The sequence below is a fragment of the Denticeps clupeoides genome, chromosome 9 (genome assembly GCF_900700375.1).
Source record: "Denticeps clupeoides chromosome 9, fDenClu1.1, whole genome shotgun sequence".
In the NCBI taxonomy this organism is placed as follows: domain Eukaryota; kingdom Metazoa; phylum Chordata; class Actinopteri; order Clupeiformes; family Denticipitidae; genus Denticeps; species Denticeps clupeoides.
The window spans coordinates 19,897,319-19,921,899 of record NC_041715.1 but is presented as its reverse complement, the minus strand read 5'-3'; the positions used below and the strand labels follow the sequence as shown (position 1 = coordinate 19,921,899).

General features: G+C 43.0%; 2 protein-coding genes across 4 annotated transcripts in view; both read right to left on the bottom strand.

Moving 5' to 3' along the window:
* Positions 1–222: 222 nt before the first annotated feature.
* On the bottom strand, positions 223–15,153 carry ttf2 (transcription termination factor, RNA polymerase II). 2 transcript variants are annotated; one of them, XM_028992157.1, is made up of 23 exons: positions 15,016–15,153; positions 14,821–14,932; positions 14,324–14,407; positions 14,150–14,225; positions 13,308–13,994; positions 13,114–13,234; positions 11,355–11,531; positions 11,084–11,241; positions 9,976–10,057; positions 9,212–9,322; positions 8,980–9,130; positions 8,668–8,767; positions 8,314–8,498; positions 3,468–3,621; positions 3,262–3,353; positions 3,062–3,147; positions 2,771–2,907; positions 2,425–2,589; positions 1,913–1,962; positions 1,068–1,221; positions 884–966; positions 721–795; positions 223–470 (listed from the first exon to the last, which is right to left on the bottom strand). In XM_028992157.1, exons 1-23 carry the CDS (start codon positions 15,041–15,043, stop codon positions 326–328), a joined length of 3,213 nt encoding a protein of 1,070 aa, XP_028847990.1. In that variant the 5' UTR covers positions 15,044–15,153; the 3' UTR covers positions 223–325. The 2 variants fall into 2 exon arrangements, with proteins under 2 accessions (XP_028847990.1, XP_028847991.1); XM_028992158.1 differs by having other exon boundaries at positions 3,068–3,147.
* A 2,816-nt stretch (positions 15,154–17,969) lies between these two features.
* Positions 17,970–24,581, bottom strand: part of igsf3 (immunoglobulin superfamily, member 3) — a 52,435-nt gene continuing 45,823 nt past the window's right edge. For both annotated transcript variants that reach the window (XM_028992121.1, XM_028992122.1), the window contains exons 7-9: positions 23,140–23,550; positions 21,255–21,686; positions 17,970–21,167 (exon numbers count right to left, since the gene is read on the bottom strand). In XM_028992121.1, coding sequence (XP_028847954.1) covers positions 20,917–21,167; positions 21,255–21,686; positions 23,140–23,550 — 1,094 coding nt within the window. In that variant the 3' untranslated portion in view covers positions 17,970–20,916. The remainder of the gene's footprint in view (positions 21,168–21,254; positions 21,687–23,139; positions 23,551–24,581) is intronic.

The following is a 24,581-nucleotide window of genomic DNA, read 5'->3' as shown; positions in this document are numbered from 1 at the left end:
TATTCTATGTCTTTGGTTCCTGTGGAATGATTTTTTTTATACTGAGGAAGTCTTCATGGTGGATTAACCAAACGCCAATCTGGTTAATCCCTACAACACCTATTTGACAGGAATGTGGAGGTCTTTCTTTTAAAGCTTTGTACTGGTTTGAGCTAGGTAGATTTAATTTCAGTACAGGTTGCATATGATTTCATAACATGTTCAAGACAATTTAAGAGAACATAAAAAAAAAAAAAAACTTTATTTGTATTAAATACATTTAGAGATTCAAGACATCCTCATTGTCACCACTCACATTCCTACTTCAGCCATTTTTTCAAACCGCTTAGACACCAAAGATGATCCTAAGGTCAGCCAATGTGAGCTTGGTGAAGGACGTCCCTGTACCGGTCAACACCTTCTGAGCCAACTCCTTCTTTTTCTCCTGGAGAGAAGATATTTTGTCTTCCACTGTCTGTTCACATACAAACCTGAAGAAAGGGATGAGAAAAAAAAATAACATAGGAGAAATAGCCTACTCAGAACTGGCAGTCACTGACAAACTGTCACTGTCGGTATGAACTTTGCCTGCATCATGACATCATGATTGCATGTATCCTGTTACAAAAGCAGAACTGGCATATTCAACATAAATGCTGTAGACAACTGAAAAGAAAAAAAAACCCAAAAGCACATTTTCTGTACAGCTGACAAATTTAATACTCAATGTTTTATCCTTACCTGTGGATAATGACATTGTGTTTTTGTCCCACTCTGTAGATGCGGTCACAGGCCTGGTCCTCCAGGGCTGGGTTCCTACAAATACAGGGACGTCCAAATTTAGAAGCCGCTGGGTTTACTCACAATTTTATAAAAATCAATCAAGGAGCTGAGTCACACTCACCAGTGCATGTCTATAAGGAAGAGGTGATTCCCACCAATAAGATTGATCCCCACTCCCCCAGCACACAAAGACACTAGCATCACCTGTGAAACAGGTACTGAATAATGCAAGTGTTTTATATGGTCGAAATACAAATACAACAGCAGTCTTAAATTTAAACTGAGATGAAATCCTCTGCACCAACCTGTGGTTGTTTGGGGTTTGTGTTGAACTCCTCTACCAAGTCCATACGGCGCTTGGGGTTGACTGTGCCATCAATAACTGCAAAACTCAAGTCCAATCTCTTCAGGTGGACAGCCACTGTGTTCAACATGCTGGTCCACTGAGACACGATCACACTGCAATCATACACTTTGATCAACACGGAAATAAAACTGTTTTAACCACTTCAACTAGGGCTGAACGATTTCAAGAAAATATCTAATCACAATTTATCTGAGAGATATTGCGCATATTTTTGCAAAGTTGGTTCAGTATTCACTAAAACTGTAGCATAACACTGAAATATGAACTGATTGTCTATCCCACTGGGACATCAATGCAACGTGATTAACTGTCATGGCAACTGCTGGACCCTTCGCAGCACAGAACTTCATTCTTACACATTAATGTCGTATTTAAAAGTCTGCAAATCAGAATGCTTCAAATCATGTGCATGTTGGTCTTTGCTGTGCTTAGTTCTAGTCTAAAAACGGTGTCCTTGGTTTATGAAAATGCAAGTTTCAAGAAGTAAAATTTAAGACCTATATTTATTAAGTAATCAGACAGGTTTTTGATAAAAGAAAAAAAAAAGTTAATATTGTGCATTCAAAGCATTCAGATATTCAGAAACAATTTCACATAAACAAGGGCTGAGTGCATAGTTAGCTCCTCCTTTCCAAGACAGATAACTAACTCTTTATTCTTTATACTTTTGTGAACACTCCCACCTTACAGCACTGGGAAATGACAGCCCCCAGTCACTGGTAAGGCCTTGGAGCATTATCTAGTGCACTAGAAATATGTACTACAATGTATTTAAGACCATACCTTTTCTGATTATTCCTGATCTCCTTCAGCTCATTGAGAATAGCCAATATCTAAAAGTGAAGTGAAAGTGATTAGTTGTCACATGACACACCACAGCACAGCAGTGCTGAAATGTGGTCTCTGCTTTTAACCCATCCCCCTGGGGAGCAGTGGGCAGCCGTAAAAGGCGTCTGGGGAGCAGTGTCTGGGGGCACTTTGCTCAGTGGCACCTTGGTGGTTCGGGATTCGAACCGGCAACCTTCCGATTACGGGTCTCTTTCCTTACCCACCACTGCCACAAGAACATGATATTAGTACGCAAACAATAAAATAAAATCAAAACAAAATTCTATTACAAAATTCATTACTTCATCAGAAACAATGTATTAAAGGAACAAAAAATGACCATTGCTCAATGGTCTAGAGCAGATACAGTTTAAAAATTCTAATTTAAACGACTTAAACAAGTAAACTGGCCCCTTATTAACCTGACCCGATAATGTGCCTATAACAGTAGTGACGTGTAAAATCACCTTTGTGCTCTCCCATGTCTCTTCAAAGAGCTTTGAAGAAAATCTGGAGCCATTCAGTGTGACTGTCGTTTTGGGCCCGGAAGCCTCTGAAAGCGACAGGGCATTCAGCTGTTCCTCTAATGTCAGGGTGATTCCATCACCCTGCATCTCAGACTGATCCAGGGTCTGTGGGAAGTAAATATGTGAAATATGCAAGCAAAAATGGAATGTAATAGTAACAAAGGCATTGCGTGTCTTAGTAACAAAAATATACATTTTACATAAATATTTGAGGTTTGCATAGATTCACAGGGCTTGTCAGAATCTTAGCCACTGCCATAGTCCCTTGAAAAAGAAAGTTCATTACCTTTCGGAGCAAGGATGGGTGGCAGCAACACTGTCTGAGGCGCAGCAGCAGGGACAGGATGTGCACTGCACTGGACGCCTGAGGCGGCTCGGTGGGTGATGCACGGCCCTGCTGGGAAACTCCAAACTCGCGTGCGACTGCCGGTAAGACACACACGCTTCAAATGTTTAGCAAGCAGAAGCTTTACATGACAATCAAACACTGCCGAATACATGGAGCTAAAACAATGCATGTTTGTATGAATGCAAATATATTTATTAGCCAAGTAAAACCAGCAAACAACTTTATTACCTTTACCTTGATCAAAAGGATTGCCACTTGATGCTTTTTGAAGATCTCCCCCTTCATGTCTCTTTAGGTATGACTGAAGGGTAGATCTGACAGAGAAATTTTTCTTTAATTGGTAATACAGCCATGAAAAGCCATAACCATTCAACTGGGCAGTCAAATGTTTTTAATGTAAAAAGGCCTAAGGCAATCATGCTGGATACCTGGACTGTGCAAAGACCACGTCGTAAATGGACTGCTCATCCTCAGACAGCTTTATTCGGTGAACCACACATTTCCGATCAGGCAAAGCCACCTTGGATTGAAATGAAGCAGTGTGTGATGTAATTTGTAGCCCACACAGATTTTCCGTTTTATATATATGCATGTGTATGTTAAACGTATTCTTGCTTTCTTTACTCTTTTGTACCAGAGGTTTGCCAGTGGAATCCATCTGGTCTTTAGTGCGCCGCAGCAGAAGTGTTCTGGTCAAGATGTTAAGTCTCTCTCCTCCTCGCTTAGAGCCATTGTCCACCTGAGCCTTCCATAGCTTATACTCATCAAAAGGCGAGCATCTCAAGAACCTGATAATCAAAGCAAACAGAATATATTACACACACCAGTTCCCTCCTGATATGAAGGAATACGGGAAAGTAACATTTAAATAAATAAACGACTTGATATCCGGCACTGTTTTGTTCGGATCCACAATGTCTGACCACTGCTGAGTGTCTGCTGATAAAAAAATAAAATAAAAATAAAATAATATATATATAGAGAGAGACACACACACACACACACTCACCTATATATATTTTTTATATATATATATATATATATATATATATATATCTGGATACATCTGGAATCATATTGTCCATAAATATATGGTTTTAAAATGACATAAGGCAAAAGATCCGTCTGCATGCACACATTACAATAACGTAGCAAGCTTTCGCTGAAGTGGGAGGAAAAAACACTTGCTGCTCATTCTGGATGAAATAGGAGCTTTCCATCCATCACAGAACAACCTCCTGGATCCTAACCAGTCTGGCTTCAGAACAGCTCATTCTCCTGAGACGGCCCTTCTGGCTGTTACCGAGCAGCTACATGCGGCCAGATTGGCAAAACTGTCATCTGTACTTATTCTCCTCGTCCTCTCTGCAGCATTTGACACCATTAACCACAAGACTCTCGTCAATCCTGAAGAGGCTTGGAATTGAGGGCTCAGCATGGCAGTGGTTTGCTTCCTACCTTGATGAGCAATCTTACCAAGTGACTTGGAAAGGAGCCACCTCTACCTCACATAGACTCTCCACTGGTGTCCCTCAAGGCTCAGTGCTAGGTCCTCTCCTTTTCTCCCTCTACATGAGATCACTTGGTGAGGTAATTTCCTCACATGGATTATCCTACCACTGCTATGCTGACGACACCCAACTCATCTTCTCCTATCCTCCCTCTGATCTACATGCTGCTTCCAAAATCTCTGCATGTCTAACAGACATCACGTCTTGGATGGCAGCCAATCACCTCCAAATCAATCCCACCAAAACTGAACTAACATTAATTCCAGCAGATTCTTCACCACATCAGGATCTTTCTATTTACCTGGACAACTCACAGCTCTCTCCTTCTACAACAGCCCGCAACCTTGGAGTAACAATAGACAACCAACTCTCCTTCTCAACTCACATCAGCAATCTTTCCCGCTCATGTAGATTCCTTCTCTACAATATCAGACGATTCCGCCCTTATCTGTCAACCCAGGCCACCCAACTACTGGTTCAGTCCTTAGTAACCTCACGACTAGACTACTGTAACTCCCTTCTAGCTGGTCAACCTCTAAGTACCATCCAACCTCTACAATTCATACTGATCTTCAACCTTCCCAAATTCTCCCACACCACCCCTCTGCTACGTTCCTTCACCTGGTCCCTCCATCTCTGAAGGTAAAAGGAAGAGCTTCACCTAGACTCTTCTCAGTCTTGGCCCCTCAGTGGTGGAATGAACTTCCCCTCGAGGTCAGAACAGCTCAGTCACTGAGTATTTTAAAACGGCAGCTCAAGACCTTCCTCTTTAAAGAACTTGTACCTTTCTTATTGTCGAACTTGTATACAGAATCTACAACAAGTGAATAAAAAGATTGTATTCATAGTTGGGGGTCCTAGTGAACCGGAATTGATCTCTTCATCGATGGTAACGTTAAAAGTCTCTCTGGATAAGGGCGTCTGCCAAATGTCGTAAATGTAAATTTGTAACAGGGGAGGCGGCGTCAATAGTACAATAAACCCACTTTTTGCTCGCAGAATAACGGGAACGCGGCTGCTCTTATTCTCTGGCACTATGCAATGGAGACGGACTTGTGTTTAACCCCCATGTAACACACATCTCAACATGTAACATTCAACTATTTACACCAACCCTCTCATTTAACAGCACATTTCCTTTCACCCCTAGTTCCAACCCAACTAGGGTGGTAGTGGCCCAGTGGGTAACACACTTGCCTATGAACAAGAAGACCCAGGTTCAAATCCCACTTACTACCATTGTGTCCCTGAGCAAGAAACTTAACCCTAAGTTGCTCCAGGGGGGGGACTGTCCCTGTAACTACTGATTGTATGTCGCGCTGGATAAGGGAGCCTGATAAATGCTGTAAATGTAAAATGTAAACTATGCCTCATTGCAGGTTGCAAGCCAGCCCCGCCCACTCATTCTTGATTGGTCAGAAACTGCCCTCAGTCAGATCGTGGTTCGTTGACCGTTTTCTCCACGTACTCTCACATTATTGTGCTCCGTGAAGATTAACACTTGCTTCTCTAAACACTTATATTTAATGTAATTTACTGTCATGTAATGTAATTTAGATGAATTATTTTTTGTATTCTTTTTTTTATTCTAATGTTGATCTAATGCTGATCATCCATCTTGTTTTGTCAATGATTAGTTACACATCTAATTTCATAATGATTTAAATTTGTCCCAATATTTAAGGAAATGTTTGAACGTATTATGTGGCCATTACAGGACACCAACTGAATCCTCTGCAGTTGGCCTACCGGGCAAACAAGTCGGTGGATGATTCATTGAATATGGGGCTGCATTATATTCTGCAAAACCAATGACTGTGCAAAGCATGCTGGTACAATCAGGTTGGCCAATAAATTGGGTAGTGATTGTGAAAAATGCCAAAAGTATTGAATGCATAGTTTAAGATATAAGAATGATACAAACCGGATTCCAAAAAAGTTGGGACACTTAATAAATTGTGAATAAAAACTGAATGCAATGATGTGGAGATGACAAATGTCAATATTTTATTTGTAATAGAATGTAGATGACAGATCAAACGTTTAATCTGAAAAATGTGTTGATTAAAAATTTCACGGTGTCAACAAATCCCAAAAAAGTTGGGACAAGTAGCAATAAGAGGCTGGAAAAAGTACATTTGAGCATAACGAAGAGCTGGAAGACCAATTAACACTAATTAGGTCAATAGGCAACATGATTGGGTATAAAAAGAGCTTCTCAGAGTGGCAGTGTCTCTCAGAAGCCAAGATGGGTAGAGGATCACCAATTCCCACAATGTTGCGCAGAAAGATAGTGGCGCAATATCAGAAAGGTGTTACCCAGTGAAAAATTGCAAAGACTTTGCATCTATAATCAACTGTGCATAACATCATTCGAAAATTCAGAGAATCTGGAACAATCTCTGTGCGTAAGGGTCAAAGCTGTAAAACCCATACTGATGCCTGTGAGCTCCAGGTCCTTAAACAACACTGCACCACACACCAGGAATGCTACTGTAAGGAAATCACAGAATGGGCTCAGGAATACTTCCAGAAACCATTGTCAGTGAACTCAATCCACCGTGCCATCCGCCGTTGCCAGCTCAATCTCTACAGTGCAAAGAAGAAGCCATTTCTAAGCAAGATCCACAAGCTCAGGCGTTTTCACTGGGCCAGGGATCATTTAAAATGGAGTGTGGCAAAATGGAAGACAGTTCTGTGGTTCTTTTTGGACGCCATGTCATCTGGACCAAAGAGGACAAGGGCAACCCAAGTTGTTATCAACGCTCAGTTCAGCCTGCATCTCTGATGGTATGGGGTTGCATGAGTGCAGGTGGCATTGGCAGCTTGAATGTCTGGAAAGGCACCATCAATGCAGAATAATATATTCAGGTTCTAGAACAACAGATGCTCCCATCCAGACGTCATCTCTTTCAGGGAAGACCCTGCATTTTTCAACAAGATAATGCCAGACCACATTCTGCATCAATCACAACATCATGGCTGTGTAGGAGAAGGATCCGGGTACTGAAATGGCCAGTCTGCAGTCCAGATCTTTCACCTAGAGAGAACATTTGGCGCATCATAAAGAGGAAGGTGCGACAAAGAAGGCCCAAGACGATTGAACAGTTAGAGGCCTGTATTAGACAAGAATGGGAGAGCATTCCTATTTCTAAACTTGAGAAACTGGTCTCCTTGGTCCCCAGACGTCTGTAGAGTGTTGTAAGAAGAAGAGAAGATGCCACATAGTGGTGAAAATGTCCTTGTCCCAACTTTTTGGGGATTTGTTGACACCACACACACCATTCACTAAATCAATATATTTTCCCTTAAATTGATACGTTTTCTCAGTTTAAACTTTTTCTTCTGTGATTTATGTTCTATTCTGAATAAAATATTAGAAGTTGGCACCTCCACATCATTGCATTCAGTTTTTATTCACGATTTGTATAGTGTCCCAAGTTTTTTGGAATCTGGTTTGTATAAATGACAGCGTATTTTAATTTGTCAAGGGTCAAACTAATAAAACCAGCCCTGACCACCTTACCATGCTTTTAAGCCCACATACAGCTGTAATATCGAGCAAATGAAGAACACAAAGGATCAAGGCATAATATTTCATAAGTACACATTTCATTTGATCAACTTATATATGTTCCAATATTTTGTCTGACAAATAACATTATTCATATTCAGTAATGCTACAGGGTCTATTATGGAGATTGCCGGGGTCTTTCTGCTAACATTAACAAAAAATGCTTTAACATAAATGTACGTCTGACATTTGAAATGAAATGAACTGAGAGAGAGAGACAGAGAGAGAGAGAGAGAGAGAGACTACCTGGCAAGATATCGATTGAAGTTGCTCTTTCATGGTGACATGCTGCTAAGTGTGGTTTAGCAACAGTCTGGCTGGCTGCTATGCCCAAATTTCTGACCGGCTGTATAGGAGGACAGTATCCAGCTTGCTGCTGCTCTATGTGCACATACCTGATGAGAGAGTACATGTCCAGCAGGTTGTTCTGAATGGGTGTTCCAGTGACGGCCCAGCGCGCTGCAGCTCTCAGCTTGCACACAGCCACAGAGGTCTGAACTTTAGGGTTTTTGATGTTGTGAGCCTCATCCAGTATGACACGGCTCCAGGCCACACGCAGAAGAGGGCCCGTGTCTTTTGTCTGAGGATTATATGTATTGTTATATCTTATTATGTCAAAATTGATTTGGAATAATGCAGGCAAACGTATCCAATGTCTTTAACATTACTACTATTGATTCTATTCGGCTATTCCAAACGTGCGGAAAATGTCACTCAGCCGTGCTCACAAATTAAAGAGCAAGTCTTACCACTTCCTCTTGATGTGGTCTCTCACAGTCCTCTTTCTCAACTGGGATCTCTTTGGAGACAAGACTGTATGTAGTCACCACAACATCATGTTCTGCTAGACTGGAAGATAATCAAATTTTCAGTCAGTGTTTATGGTCGCCGTTTCGCTCTCAGCTACGCAGCAGCGTGACTGCCCAGTTACTGTGGACCAAAGAACTTTTAGTGGAGGAAAAATGAGAATAGAAATGAGAGTTCTGCCTCTTTTTTGAGATGGAGGTTTAGTGTACTACACGCAGTGATTAGAGTGAGAAATATGTCTGCTTGTCTCTTACGTTCTGGCATTTCTCAGGCGGTTAGGCCCATGGTAGAGGTAGACACTCAGATGGCTATCCTTTACGTGCCTCTCAATCTCCTTCTTCCAGTGATGCACCAGGGAGGCTGGGCAGACGACCAAAGTCCCTTGTGATTGCACCATTGACATGTCTAAGAAAGCAAGAAAAGAGAACAGAACTTTTCAACCATTCAACGACTCCTACATAAACATGTTGTGGGGACAGTAACTACCGTCTTTAGAGATCCACCCTTCCAGCTTGGTGTCTTTTTCATCTTTATTTTTCTTCTGTGCCAGAATAAGTGCAATCATATTCAGGGTCTTTCCCAACCCCATATCATCCGCTGTATACAAATGTACAGGAAAACATCGGAAAACGTACTTCTTTTTTATCCAGCATTCATTTTTGTTCTTATAAGCTAATTTAAGTAATCAGGTAATAACTAACTGATGTAAATCTATATTACAGTGTAATAAAAATGCATTGAAAAGACTATACCAGGAGTTGGCAACCCTGGCACTTTCACCCTTACACTGCGGCTCCCTGAGGCTTTGTAAAAGAAATAATAATTGAAGTGTTCATATTTTTAGCAATTTATTTTATTGCATGTCCTCTTGAAATCTGATTGCCCACCCGGCCTGATTTGTTCAATTAGAGTAGTGTTTCAAAATCTGAAGCCTCCTGGGGTAAGTAAACAGTTGTTTGTGGAAACCGGATCCAAATGGCCCTTTGAGTGTTAAAGGTTGCCGACCCCTGTACAGTCGTGACCAAAAAGTTCACAAAGTTTGCAGCTTCCGTTTTTTTATTATGTCAATTTGCATATATGCCAGAATGTTATGAAGAGTGATCATTTTAATTGCCATGGCAATGAACTTAATACCAAAAAAAACTATTTCCACTCCCTTATTCTCAAAACATTTGTCCATGACTGTACTATACTGTTATAGCCCCACCCAGTGGTTCAGTAGCAGTACAACAAGTTGAAACCAAAATTACCAAGAATTCCTCCACAAGGTTTCTGGGTCTCCCTCCACAGAAGCCAGGCCAAGGCTCTCCTCTGGTGTGGCAGTAACTTGACCTGAACACAACACACAACTCCAGTAGCTGCGAAAGTTGTGTGTGTGTGTGTGTGTGTGTGTGTATTTGTGTACTGAAAGTGGAATGAAAGTGAAATGATTGTCATCACAGCAAGCACAGCACACTGTGACACAACAACACGTGTCCTCGGCATTTCCCCCTAGTGAGCAGTGGGCAGCCATGAAAGGCTGCACGGTGAGCAGTGTGTGGGGACAGTGCTTTGCTCAGTGGCACCTTGGTGGCTTGTGACTTGACCTTCTGATTACGGTTCAGTTTCCTTAACCACTAGGCCACCCCTGCTCAACTAGACATGATTTTGGTGGGAAAAGTTCTCAGTAAAAAAACAAAACCAAAACATGTAGATTATGAGCACACAGCACATGCAGGTATGAACTGGATACTTACATACATGTGGCACATTAGTTTTATTTATGGAATACAATTATTTAAAGGCAAATTATTACATTTGTGTAAAATTGACGTGAACTGATTCCACCAGCCCGTGGTGCCCAAGCTCTGTAATCTGACAAGGCCTTCCAGTCATTTAGAATATTCACTCAATCACTTACTATCCTCAACTGTCATTTCCCTTTCCAGGACACACACACACACACACACACACACACACACACACACACACACCATTCACTCTCTCGCACACCTATGAGGCAAGTCAGAGTAGCCAATCCACTTAGTGTGCAGGAGGAAGCCCAGGCCAATACAGGGAGAGCATGCAAACTCCACACACAAGGTCTAAGCCAGGATTCAAACTCACAACCTTGGAGGGGCAAGGCCACGTCCCTGACCGCTGCACAGCCCATTTAAGAATATTTACTTCACTGCTTGCTCACGATCCTTTTCATCTATTTTAGGCTACCGTGTTGGTTATATATTTTGTAACGCTGTGTCATAGGATATCAGATGACCCTTGATAGAGCTGATTAGAGCCGGTTAACAGGTACAGTGAAAAACCAGAGGAGTGGAGCCGATTCCAGACAGTACCAGACATTTGTGTTCGGGCTCTTGCCTTGATTCCTGTAGGATCGCGGGCCTCGGATTCTGTATCAGGACACGACTCTAAAGAATTGTGCAGGTGATCGATTGCCTCAGTTGTAGCGTTGCGTACAGCCAGCAATCGGCTCTCGGTCATCCTGCCCCCATAGAACGCTTCCCTCTCAGTGGATCCTGGAAGTCAAACAGGGATAGACAAAAGAAACGAAATACAAAATAAGCCAGGACAGGACACACTTCTAATAATTTATAACAAATATTAAGTAAAAGTTAAGGTCAATCCACACCTCCACACATCTGAGTACATCCCAGGTGAAGTCCCATAGAGCTGGACGAGGCTGACTGTTGGTGAGGGGCGGGTGCTGCAGCCAGTAGTTTTGTGCCCCCAGGTCGGCTAAAAGGATTGGGAGCGCTGGGGAAAATCATTTTGTCCTCTGGAGAATCTGTATTTTTATCCTTTTTCTCTGAAATAAAGTTATTTTAACACAGGCAGATTAAGAGAACATTTCAATTGGGAATTTATTGGCAATTAAGTGCTCACCATAACTAAATATTCAGCAGTGACGCATTCACATGGAAAACGTTTGGCACAGGATTGTCACAGGCGTAGGTATAGCGGCCGTAATGGGTGGAAAACGTAATACTCTGGGAAAATAAGCTAATTGGATTTCATAAAGCACTTTTCACCGAAAGCTTATCATTGACCATTAAAACTTTAGCAATCATTTCTCAAACAAACCTTCTTCACTGGTAAATGATCCAGTACTGTCATTGCAAATTTAATAAATTGTTGGACATATACGGTACAGGCCAAAGGTTTGAACCCACCTTCTCATTCAATGTGTTTTCGTGAACATTTACGTTGGTAGATTCTCACTGAAGGCATCAAAACTAAGATTGAACACATGTGGAGTTATGTACTTAACAAAAAGTGGAGACCTGGCCTCCACAGTCACCGGACCTGAACCCAATCGAGATGGTTTGGGGTGAGCTGGACCGCAGAGTGAAGGCAAAGGGGCCAACAAGTGCTAAACACCTCTGGGAACTCCTTCAAGACTGTTGGAAACCATTTCAGGTGACGACCTCTTGAAGCTCAACGAGAGAATGCCAGGAGTGTGCGCATTTTTGATGCCTTCAGTTAGAATCTACCAATGTAAATGGTCATGAAAATAAAGAAAACACATTGAATGAAAAGGTTTGTCCAAACTTTTTGCCTGTACTGTTGGCAATATTGACTTGATTAACTATCAATCTGGTTAACGTAGTTCTTTATTTGAAGCATAATTCAATAAGAAATGTAGCTTATTTAAAATGTGTTGGTGCTTAAAGTGCTTCACTGAGCTGAAATTACATAAAAAGAAAATCGAAATTAGTGTTTTAGGGGTTTGAACTTGATTATAATCTCAGCCTGATCTGTTTGCTGCTGTTTATTACTGAAAGACATCGGTGAGATGAGACACATTTTAAATTTTTACTATCCGATCCACTTGTACTTTTTAATCATTTAATTTCTCTCACATTACTCTGCCTCTGGCAATTGTTCGTTTAACCCCACATTTATTTTTTCTAACCCGTAGTCTGGCACTCGTTGCGTGCGCAAAGACAGCCGGGCTTTTAAAAGATGTACACGTCTTGTCAGGTTGGGTTGGGAGTTTATGGAAACTCTTTCCCCCGAACTGAAAATTCACGTCACATGTGGTCGTACACTGGAGCCCCGAGACCATCAAGAAAGAAAATGGAGTTCCAAACCTCCTCAGGCAGGAGCCACAAGAAAAAAAACATGCAGTATGAGCTTCACGGAATAGTTTCCATGTCTGAATTTGGATGTCGGCCATGAAGATGCTCAATCATCAGATTTCTGGACTCCAGGACAAGGTCTACAAAGCAATCATTTCCCATAATTCCAATCTCTGTCTCGATTCGGTGGAATTAGCTGTGCAGCCTTGCTAGAGTGTTCAGTTTATCCAAATATCCGCTAGTTAATGCTTCAGTTCTAGTGTGAGGAGGAAAAGAAGCTACCAGATTTTAAGCAGACCCCCTCATCACCTGGCTCTGCAACATGGGCCAAGCTCAGGCCCTCCAGGGCTTCCTCCAGCTCCTTCACCTGAGCTTTCAGTCTGTCCCCTTTATCAGGCAGAGCCGAGACATCTACCATTGACAGAGTGGCCTAAAAGAAAACACACACACGGTCAACCGGGTTGTGAGGAGGGGAAGATTAGATGCTCACCTCTTCACTGCACCTTTTTCTGTTTGAGCTGCGCCGAAAGCTGGCTATGTAGGACCCAGGGGTCCTCCTGTTTCCGCCTGAACTGAGACGCAGGCTGGAACCCAGGATAACAGGTGAGGGACTTCTGCACAGGGACACTCGGGGACGGCCGGCACGCGGGCTGCACTGCCACCACCAGGACGTCATCGTCCGAATCGCTCGCCCCTGTCGCTCTGCGCTGGCACTGTGGCTTCTCCGCATCTCCGGAGGTGGGACATGGCTCCTCAACGTTCTCCTTCCGCCGGCCTACGGCAGCACTATCTTTCCCAGCATCCTCCGCGTTGTCATCGCAAACCCTCTCTTGTTCTTCAGATGCAGCCGCACTACAAGTTTTCTGGTCCTTGTCATCTGATAATCTTTTCTTGATCTTCATGCCTGGAGGAACGGCTTTATTTCTCCACAACTCCACTTTGTTGCCTTGTGAGTGATTCTCCTTTTCCGTACAATGGCTATTGGGGACTTCACCCCGGCTCTCTTTTTCCTCTTCTTTATTTAAGCTCTTCCTATTTTCCTGGTCTGCACCCTCTTCGCGTCTCTCGGCCACATTTAATCTTCTCCACTGTGAAATCTCAGTTTTGGCTGCGGCCTTGAACGGATTCCGTACCGCAGGAAAGGCGGATGTGGAGGGCTGCTCTTTTTTTTCGGTCAGAGCACTCTTTTTCTGGGCAGGAAACAGAAAAATCTCTCATATTAGTTACAAACGAAGGAAGAGGAATTCTCTGATGCAAAAGTGTACGATTATGAAAAGATGAAGGCAAACAATATACGACTCTTTTATAACTTGTAATCAAAGAATGGTTCGATGAAGATGGACACCTCTACTGCATTCCATGGAATGTTCCCACACCATTTTTGGCCTTCTGTCTTCCCAGCTGCACAGCGGAAATACAACCTGACACACGCCAAAGTCCACAAACACACACACATTAGTTAAAGCCCCAAATAATAATAGTAAAAAAACTTTTAATAAAATTGTGCTCTCACACATACCTGTATTTCTGCTGATCATTTTGAATGAGTGTCTGCAGTTCCACTATGGAGTCTTCATGAAGTAGACAATGAGAGGGCGGAATGCTGGAGGACAAATGACAGGCATGTCACATGTCACCTCACATAGCATGTCAAACAGAGGCAAAAAACACCTCTTCTAAAATCTCTAATTTAATTTAAGATTAATTTAAGATGCTAACAGAAGTACAGAAACCCTGTTAAAGTCTGGTCTATTGATATAAACTGTTTGTAAGGACCGAACATTTCCGCGCTGTTTGAGGGTGTGTACGGTAGGTTCGCTCCATGTCACTTCTTCAGAATTAACTGCTAATTAATAATGAACTTGAATCGTTTTAAATATACTCTCAATACTATTCTATACCTTTACAATATTTTAGAATACTATTTTTATATTACTAAATAAATATTATTTATATTTATACATAAATGTTTCCATGGCTTGAATGAGAAAATGATTATTTGCAGGCCAGACGTACTCGGTGTGTAAGGTGAACCCGCACGCTGGGCTCCTCCTGGAGCGGCACAGATAGAACGACTTGCCCTGGTTTGGTCCCTCTTTCAGGCCCGTCTTCAGCAGACACACCTCTCCTTAAAAAGGAAGCAGATGCGCGACCATCAGCAGTAAAGAGGGCCAAACTGTCAACAAGGCCGGAAAAAATGTCGTCAATTACCATGAACGTCACAGCGAACAATTTCCATCGTGGTGCGACGCGAACCAAAATCAAATCTCGACGTGAGCCCCGAGGCGTTTTTAAAAGAAGCCGGCGTCTGGTCAGCGCGCTTCTTCCTCTCCGCCTTCTTCTCCGCTCATAGTTCGCCCGCAGACAAGATGGCGTTATACTGCCCCCCACTGGCGGCCTCGTCATATTTACATTTACAGCATTTATCACACGCCCTTGTCCCAACTTTTTGGGGATTTGTTGACACCGTGAAATTTTTCGGATTAAACGTTTGATCTGTCATCTACGTTCTATTACAAATAAAATATTGACATTTGCCATCTCCACATCATTGCATTCAGTTTTTATTCAAAATGTGTTTAGTGTCCCAACTTTTTTGGAATCCGGTTTGTATCATTCTTATACCTTAAACTATGCATTCAATACTTTTGGCATTTTCACAATCACAATGGCCACATAATACGTTCAAACATTTCCTTAAATATTGGGACAAATTAAAATCATTATGAAATTAGATGTGTAACTAATCATTGACAAAAGATGGATGATCAGCATTAGATCAACATTAGAATAAAACAAATAATTCATCTAAATTACATTACATGACAGTAAATTACATTAAAAATAAGTGTTTAGAGAAGCAAGTGTTAATCTTCACTGATCTCAATAATGTGAGAGTTCATGGAGAAAACGGGCAAAAACTGAGGGCAGTTTCTGACCAATCAAGAATGAGTGGGCGGGGCTGGCTTGCAACCTGCAATGAGGCATAGTTTACATTTTACATTTACAGCATTTATCAGACGCCCTTATCCAGCGCGACTTACAATCAGTAGTTACAGGAACAGTCCCCCCCCCTGGAGCAACTTAGGGTTAAGTTTCTTGCTCAGGGACACAATGGTAGTAAGTGGGATTTGAACCTGGGTCATCTGGATCATAGGCGAGTGTGTTACCCACTAGGCTACTACCACCCATATGTACCATACTTACTGGCACCGCTGCATTTACAATTTTTTATCTTCTAATAAAGGCTGGTAGTAGTCTGGTGGGTAACCAAAAGACCAGAAAGACCCGGGTTCAAACCCCACTTACTACCATTGTGTCCCTGAGCAACACACTTAACCCTGAGTGTCTCCTGGGGGACTGTCCCTGTCACTACTGATTGTAAGGTGCCCTGGATAAGGGGGCGAATGTAAACGACATGGCCTCACATCTCCAAGGTTGTGAGTTTGAATCCTGGCTAGGGCCTCGGAGCGTGGGTTTCCTCCCGCTGTCCAAAAGCCTGTAGACTAGATGTGTGTCTGCACCCTGCATTGGGCTGGTGCCACGCCCTGTGCCCAGTGTCCCAGGATGGGCTCCGGCAGCCGCACTAAGAGGTTCTGGAAATCAATTCACCGGGAGCTGTGCTGCTTTCGCTTTTGTTTTTACAGATAAAAATGTTTGATCCATGTAGATGGAGAATGCACAGTAGTTCTGGCTATAGTTGTTCACCAAAGTACGTTGCAATGTCCACTTGTATATTATATCATTTTGACACTTACCATGACATTCGAACTGTACCTATGTTGTGCATAAATACATGACCAAACATGACCAAATGACAGTATTGTCACCCGATTCCCAGGTGAGGCACGGTCAGGGTTTAGGTCGGCATTGATGAGGCTGAATATTGTAACGGTTGAATTCAGACAGTTGAAAAGTTAGGGAACTGAACCTGTGGAGAAAGTTAGTCACGGATAAGAATTGTTCATTTTAACATGATAATATGTAGGCTCTAACAGTAGATGCTGTTCTGTGTACCACTACCCTCCCTTATACCTCAGACAAATAGCTGGTCTACCTCTAAGTACCGTCCAACCTCTACAACTCATACGACTGATCTTCAACCTCCCCAAGTTCCCTCTGCTACGTTACCTCCACTGACTCCCAGTAGCTGCACGCATCAGGTTCAAAATACTGATGCTGGCCTAAAATGCTAGCACCATCCTACCTCACAGCCCTTATTACACCTCGCACTGCACCCCGTATACTCCGAGCCTCCAGTACTGCTCGCCTGGTCCCTCCATCTCTGAAGGTAAAAGGAAGACATTCATCTAGATTCTTCTCCGTCTTGGCCCCTCGGTGGTGGAATGAACTTCCCCTCGAGGTCAGAACAGCTCAGTCACTGAGTATTTTCAAATGGCAGCTCAAGACCTTCCTGTTTAGAGAATATTTAGATTAACTTGTAACTTTCTTATTGTCTAACTTATGTAGAGAATCCACAACAAGAGTGAATAAAAAGATTGTATTCATAGTTGGGGTCCTAATGAACTAGAACTGATCACTTCATCTATGGTAACATGAAAGCACGTTGTAAGTCTCTCTGGATAAGGCCGTCTGCCAAATGCCTTAAATGTAAATGTAAATAGGTGAAGAAATGCCAGAGCCAGAAAGATCAGTTTTATGTGTACTTCAGAAAACATTGCAGACACATTCCAAAGGTGTCTGCATTTGGGTTGGGACTCATTTTAACAGGATGTAATATTGGAGGAAGACCAGGCCTGTTTCAAATGCTACTTGAACTTGAGGTTAATTTCACCAGGCAAAAAAATTACTATTGTATTCTTAGGTCAATGTGGGATTTTAATGACTGCCTCATGTATTTTAATTGGGTGTATTTTTAAAATTTGACATTCTCTCAATTTAGATGTCTATTAAAATTCCATACACAAGAGAAGGAATAATTTCCATGTCATGCATTCCACACCTAGATGTGTGTGTTCATGCAACGAGGCCAGCTACGTATTGCGTTTCAGCTCTATAGGAAGGGCATTAAATGTATCCAGAATGTTAATACAACATGCACTGAATATGTTTTTTATTGCAGGAACTGACATGAAGGCAAAGTGACTCATTACGATAGTGATTGCTACAATTAAGTCAAATATGTAAACCAAAAAACATAAAAATGAATGCTATGGCCTTTATTAATCAGTGCACTATTTCTGAAGATGAACATAAAAAATACACTTGAAAAAAAGCAGTACTGCCTGAACTGAAAACACCACATTTTTTTTTTGTTAAAACTCCATTCACCGTACAGCCATTACATGCAGCTCTCATGTGAGAACATAATGAGTGAGCTGGGTATGAAGTATTAAAATGATAATAGATTTAAAGTTATATTAAAAAAAAAAAAAAAAGTCCATAATAATTCTGTACAACCCACATGAACATGCCAGATTCTCCACTTCGTGCAAAGTACAATTGGCAGAATGTGATGGAGAAGGACCTTGCCTGGGAACCACATTGCACTGAAAAAAAGACCCCTTAATATACAGCAGTGTTTGAACCCTTTTCTACATAAACGTTATATGTAACATCATCAGTGTTATAAAAGATTGGTTATATAACGCAGGTTTGAGGATAAGTCTGAGAGCAAAGTATGTCTCACAGGAACACAAGGTCCCGAGTTTAATCCAACAGAAATGTTGTAAAATGTCTTGATGTGAAACCAACATCAAAAAAATGGAAGTTGTTCAATTGAGAGGACAGAATTGCTCCAACGTAATATACAGCAGGGATCAACAGTTCCTGTACATCTTTATTTGAGGTTCACTTTGAGGTTGACTTTTTTTTTTTTTAGTAATGAATCTGCTCTGATGATGTTTAGGTAGAACACCTCTATATGTTCTGTACATGTAACATAGTAAGTCTCTCTGCCAAACAGGCTCTTGAGCAACAGGGATACAACATTCTACTGGAAGTGGACAGTGCAAAATGTAAGGGGAAAAGGGGTTAAACCTCCATGTCCACGCTTTAGCATTCACATATAGCTGACTTGCATTGATCTTACATGATGGCACAAACATCATGCCATCTCCCGCGTCATGCACTTCACATTTTTGAAGAGACGGCGTAACGCCGGGGCTGCCATGGGAACGGTTGTCGGGCCCAGTACTCTTACTGCTCTGAACGAGGCAGGCAAAGACAGTCCTAAAATGCCAGCAGCCGAACTCAGCAGTGTCATGATGGTTCAGATATTGTACAGAGGCATTCAAGTACATCCGAATAAATAAACGGTACAACCACGTGGACTGTACATACAGTGATTTTTACTATAGTCAGCAAAGAGTCTGCTCATATTGACGGTTTTTAGTAGGATATACTGGCACCGAATAATTTGAATAATCTCCCTACAAACCCCAGGCTACTACATTTTGGAGTGAATTTCTAATGGAGTTTCATATGTATGTATGTATGTATGTATGTATGTGTGTGTGTGTGTGTGTGTGTGTGTGTGTGTGTGTGTGTGTGTGTGTGTGTGTGTGTGTGTGTGTGTGTGTGTATGTGTGTGTGTGTGTATATATATATATATATATATATAAAAATTGGCAGTCAAAGCTAATGTAATTGAACCCAAATCAAAAGCTGAGCCACGCATCTTGCAGGCAAATGCGTAATGGCACATAGTCAAAACTAAATACAGAATTAAGGAACTCAGAAAAATCTGCCACAAGTTAGAAAGAAAACCAAACCAACAACACTAATGTAATAAAGTAGTATTCATAAAGCAGTATTTCCAGCAGCTGCCGCACTACGGCAGTGGCAGTAATGGTTGTGAGAAACGGAGAGACTGTGTTCCCAGTAGAAAATACGATTTAAAAGACGTGAAGTGAAAATGCTCACCAGAGACTACTTTAAATACGAGCCTGATTCATCTTTGTCAGTGTCGATGCGAAGAAAAGGTTGATTTGTCAAACTGCTCACATCCACTGAGATCTTCTGCTCCACAGCAGCTTCATTCAGGCCCGGCCACATATTGTTCACATGCTGCGTTTCACTCTCACAATCACAAATATTTCCCCCAAAAAGACGTCCAAACAACCACATTTAAAACAATCTTTTATGAGCCCTCCAATAATCATCCGGCAGGGGGTGCAGAATCATATTTACAAAATCCTACACACATTACAGTCTCTCTGTGTCACTAAAGCATTTTGCTGAAAAACCGTTGGCATTAGGAATTTCCCTTAAACAGCAGGAGCAGCTTCTGAGGTCCCTCCGTCTGGAAGGTGTGACACCTTCCTTCATTTCGCAAAAAAGAATCAGTGACACATCACAAGCAACAGACAGTGGCAACAATGAAGATATCTTCATGGGGGTCAATTCTACCTATAAGAGGATAAAAAGCTGATTATTAGAACACAACGACCAACATCCATCCATTAGCTGATGAGCTCATAGGTCAAATACACAGAGGAATTGAAGTCTGAATGTTTTAGGGTCTCTGTAAGCTCTCGTTGAACTAGAGGATGACGATGGTCGCAAATCACCAGAGGGTCTTGGCAGTGTGGACACTGGGAGGACAGAGGTCCCACCTTGATCATTGTCGTAATAAGTCCGCCTCCTTATGATAAACTGAAGACGATTCCCTCCAAAACTCTTCATTTCTTTTCCAGTGGATCCTTCCTTAGACCATTACAGTCTTGCAGTGCAATTTGCTAGTCTTACAAAAACAAACCAAAAAAACAAATACTTATAAAAAGCTTATGCAGGACTAGGGGCAGAATGATAATATTAATAAAAAAAAGTGGGGGTTGGGGGTACAATCACATTGTACATCCAAGCAGGAACTCTACCCAGGAGAGTAACATATTGTCCAGTTTGCACAACAATATGAAATAAATAGTAAAACTTCCGAGGCCAACCTTCATTCAACTGGCCACACCAGGCTGCTGTCACACTTGGTCCAAAAGGGGACAGTTGGATTGGGAGCTTTGACACACAGGTGACAGGCCAGAAGACGTCCCGGTGCTGTTCACACAGCAGGAAAAGCTAAAGACAGAGATTAAAGGAGCGAGACGGATCGAGCATGAGGAACGGGGTGACAGGGGAGAGAAGGACGCCAGATCCTCACTCCACAGAGCCTGGGTGCAGACTGAGGGCAGGAGGGTCCAGGCAGGTGGGGGAGTAGCTGAGGTGCGGCTCCTTGATCCACAGCAAAGGGGCTCCATTCTTTCCCTCCTGGTTCTTGCTGGAGCTGCGTGTCTTGTAGTGAACCAGCAGTATGGCAATGAGGAGGATGCCGAAGATCGGGAACGGGTAGAAGAAGATGAAGTAGAACAGGGAGTCGTTCGAGCACACCACCGACTGCAGGGTGGAAGCTGTAGGGAAAAACAACCAGAATTAGACATTTAGCATCTCCATTTTCTTCTGGCCGGATCGTTATTCGGCACGAGGTAGCTACTCACTCTGCTGAAGTACGTTGACCAAAGTCACTCCAGAGTTGTTGGTTGCGAGGCGGTACCAGGCGTTGCGTGGGTTCAGCAGCCACTCCTCCACATGGCAGTAGTAGTATCCAGCGTCGGCGGGCCGGGCCTTCTGGATGGTGAGGCTGTAGAGGTCTGAGGCGGTCCTCTCGAACTGCAGACGGGAGGTTGGCCCCGGATCTTCGATTGGGCTACAGTTCCCGTTGCCAAATACAGCATCATGGCCGATGGAGAAGACGCAGTCACGCTGCTGTGCGTCCTCGCCGTCCCCCCAGCCGGAGCGTACCACGTACCAGGAGACGGAGAAACGCGAGTCTCTGGAAGACTGGGACATAATGCTGCAGCCCAACCGGATGGATCCAGCTGCCCCCACTGTGATGTTCGTCTCAGACTCTTCCACCTGCAGCCGTAAATCTGGAGGAGAGCAGAGCAACACGCCACATTTGCATCCACTTGGCACATATACTTATGTGTGTGTGTGTGTGTGTGTTTGTAGATGTGAAGGTCTATGGTCGCTCTGTTTCATTTGGAAAGCTGTCTGCCAAGAACTGTGGTGTATGATATAAATATTCTTTCAGAGCGATGATGAATTGAAGGTGTTGCATTTGTAATGCACAACCACAGCTCTAAAAAAAGGGTGTGGAGCCTCACATCATCACTGAGATCTGGGTTCAGGCTAAAAATGACAGTTTCTTTAGTTAAGGTGAACTGGAACAAAACCTTTCGGAGTGAAGATTTAGGAGTCAGTAATTAACCATTCCCTAGCAATAATCTCAAATATGGTGATGTACAACCCATTTGATTAAGTTAAGTGATTAAGTTAAGTTAAGTGAAGTCCCATGTGATACACAGCAGCACAGCACACGGTGCACACAGTGAAATTTGTCCTCTGCATTTAACCCATCACCATGAGTGAGCAGTGGGCAGCCATGACAAGCGCCCGGGGAGCAGTGTGTTGGGAAGGTGCTTTGCTCAGTGACACCTCAGTGGCACCTTGGCAGCTCGGGATTCGAACCGGCAACCTTCTGATTACGGGGCCGCTTCCTTAACCGTTAGACCACCACTGCCGCATTTGGACAATCCAATCGATGCTTTTGGGTGGTAGACGGTCAATCAGGGCTCAGGAAAGGTGAGAGCTGAGCCCACAAAGGCATTAGTGGAGCTGAGGCCAAGAAGAAGTGGGCAACACTGGCAGGAACTCATGTGAGAAGTGAGCCAACTTGACAAATCTGAACATTGAGAAGCTCTTGGCAGGTGCTTGCTGACACTTTACAATGAGGGTGGCTCATAACCCACTCTGTTCCGGGCAAACCCAAAATGCCTGAACACAAGAGGCATGGCTGCCATTCTAATAGCCCAACCTAGATTAATCACTATCTAAGCATCCATCATGACAATTAATACTATAATTAAAGGCTGATGCCATGAAAATTAAGCACAAGGTGGCCCAAAAGAAGCTCAAATTGCTGAAAATGGGGCTCTGAAGGGTCAACTGAAAGTGAAGTGATTGTCATTTTGATACACTGCAGCACAGCACACGGTGTACACAGGCAAATGTGTCCTCTGCTTTTAGTGAGCAGTGGGCAGTTATGACAGGCGCCCAGGGAGCAGTGTGTGGGGACGGTGCTTTGCTGAGTTCCTTGGCGGATCAGGATTCGAACCGGCAACCTTCTGATTATGGGGGTGCTTCCTTAACAGCTAGGCCCCACTGCCCCAATTATACCATTACTACTATCTTCCTTCATATACCAGTTGGCCCAAAACATCTACCAGTCAATCATCCTTTGCTCTATGGTCCAGTTCTAATGCCCAACTTTTTAGGAACACCTAACACAGATGACACCCCACCCACTCTGTCCACTCTCACCTGGCCGCTTAACCAGCATGTGGGTGAAGCCGGACGAGTCGTGCCCTACGCGGTACCAGGCTCCATCCGGGTCCATCAGCCACTCTTCCACCAGGCAGTAGTAAGTCCCGGAGTCGCTGATCTCTGCGCGGTGCAGGGTGAGGCCGTAGAGGCGTGGGGACAGACGCTCGGACTGAATTCGGCTGCGTAGGCGCTCCTCTTCGGCATAGGCACCATACTCAAACGCTCCGCTGCGCTCAATCTTCAGCAGGAGCTCGTCAGGATCCCCACCCTCACCCTTTCGTGCGTACCACAGCACGGCATGCTGGGACTCTGGGCTGGTCTGGGACGTCACAGAGCAGTTGACCCGCACGCGGCTGTCCTCCACAAACTGCAGACTCTGGTTAGACTTGTGGACTCGCAGCTTGCTCACTGCAGGGCAGAGAGAGAGAGAGATCAAGAGGTAGAGGTGAGAGGGGGGGAGAGATACAGACTGGAAGCAGAGCCATGAGAAACCATGACGTTAAGATACATCAAGTGTGACCACCACCAATCCAGACATTTTATGTGGCTAAACATCCAGGCCTGCGGCTCTCAAACTATATCTGTTGTTCCCCAAGCACCAACTGTCCCCCACTGCCTCAACAATATAGTAATGAAACAGTTTATGACATTTACACTTACAGAATTTATCAGACGCCTTTATCCAGAGCGACTTAGAATCAGCGTTAAGTGTCTTGCTCAGGGACACAATGGTAGTAAGTTGGACTTGAACCTGGGTCCATACGCTAGTGTGTTACCTTCTATGCTACTGTCACTGGCAAAAAGGGAATGAACTGATTATAATCCAGTACACAAAATACTTAAGATTCAGCAGATGAAATCATGCCATCATCTTATATTTAACCCATCCATAAATCCAAAAGCAGGATGTGAACTTCTTTTATGATTGCGAGGACAATTTTCCCATAATGTGTAGCACATGGGAGCGATTTTAGAATTTAAAATGAGCCACCATCAAATCACAAAGTACATAAATACATCAGGCTACCACAAAAAAAAAAAAAAACACTATTCATGAATGAAATCATGCAGCCCTAGATTGTGACAAATGCACATTGCTTAAAACTATTATATCTTTCGCTGTATCAAAAAAATTGTAAATTGTATCAAAAGACATTTTATAATAAGATTTCCCCCCAATATTGTTCTCTGGAGCAGCATTACACTTCTGACTGCACACATGATGTCAGTTTTCACACAGAAGTGATCCACTCCACCACCCACTTACCAAAGATTTTTGCTCAGTAAAATAAATGCTGGGAGGTGAGAATGAGACTTGGGTGAGAGAGAAGTAAAGAGCCGATGAACGGTTGAAAAGCAGGACATATTAACGACGGAGAGACGGTGCTTCCCTTTTAAGGGGAAAAATGCCTGGCACAGACGCAACAGTCTTTTGTTTG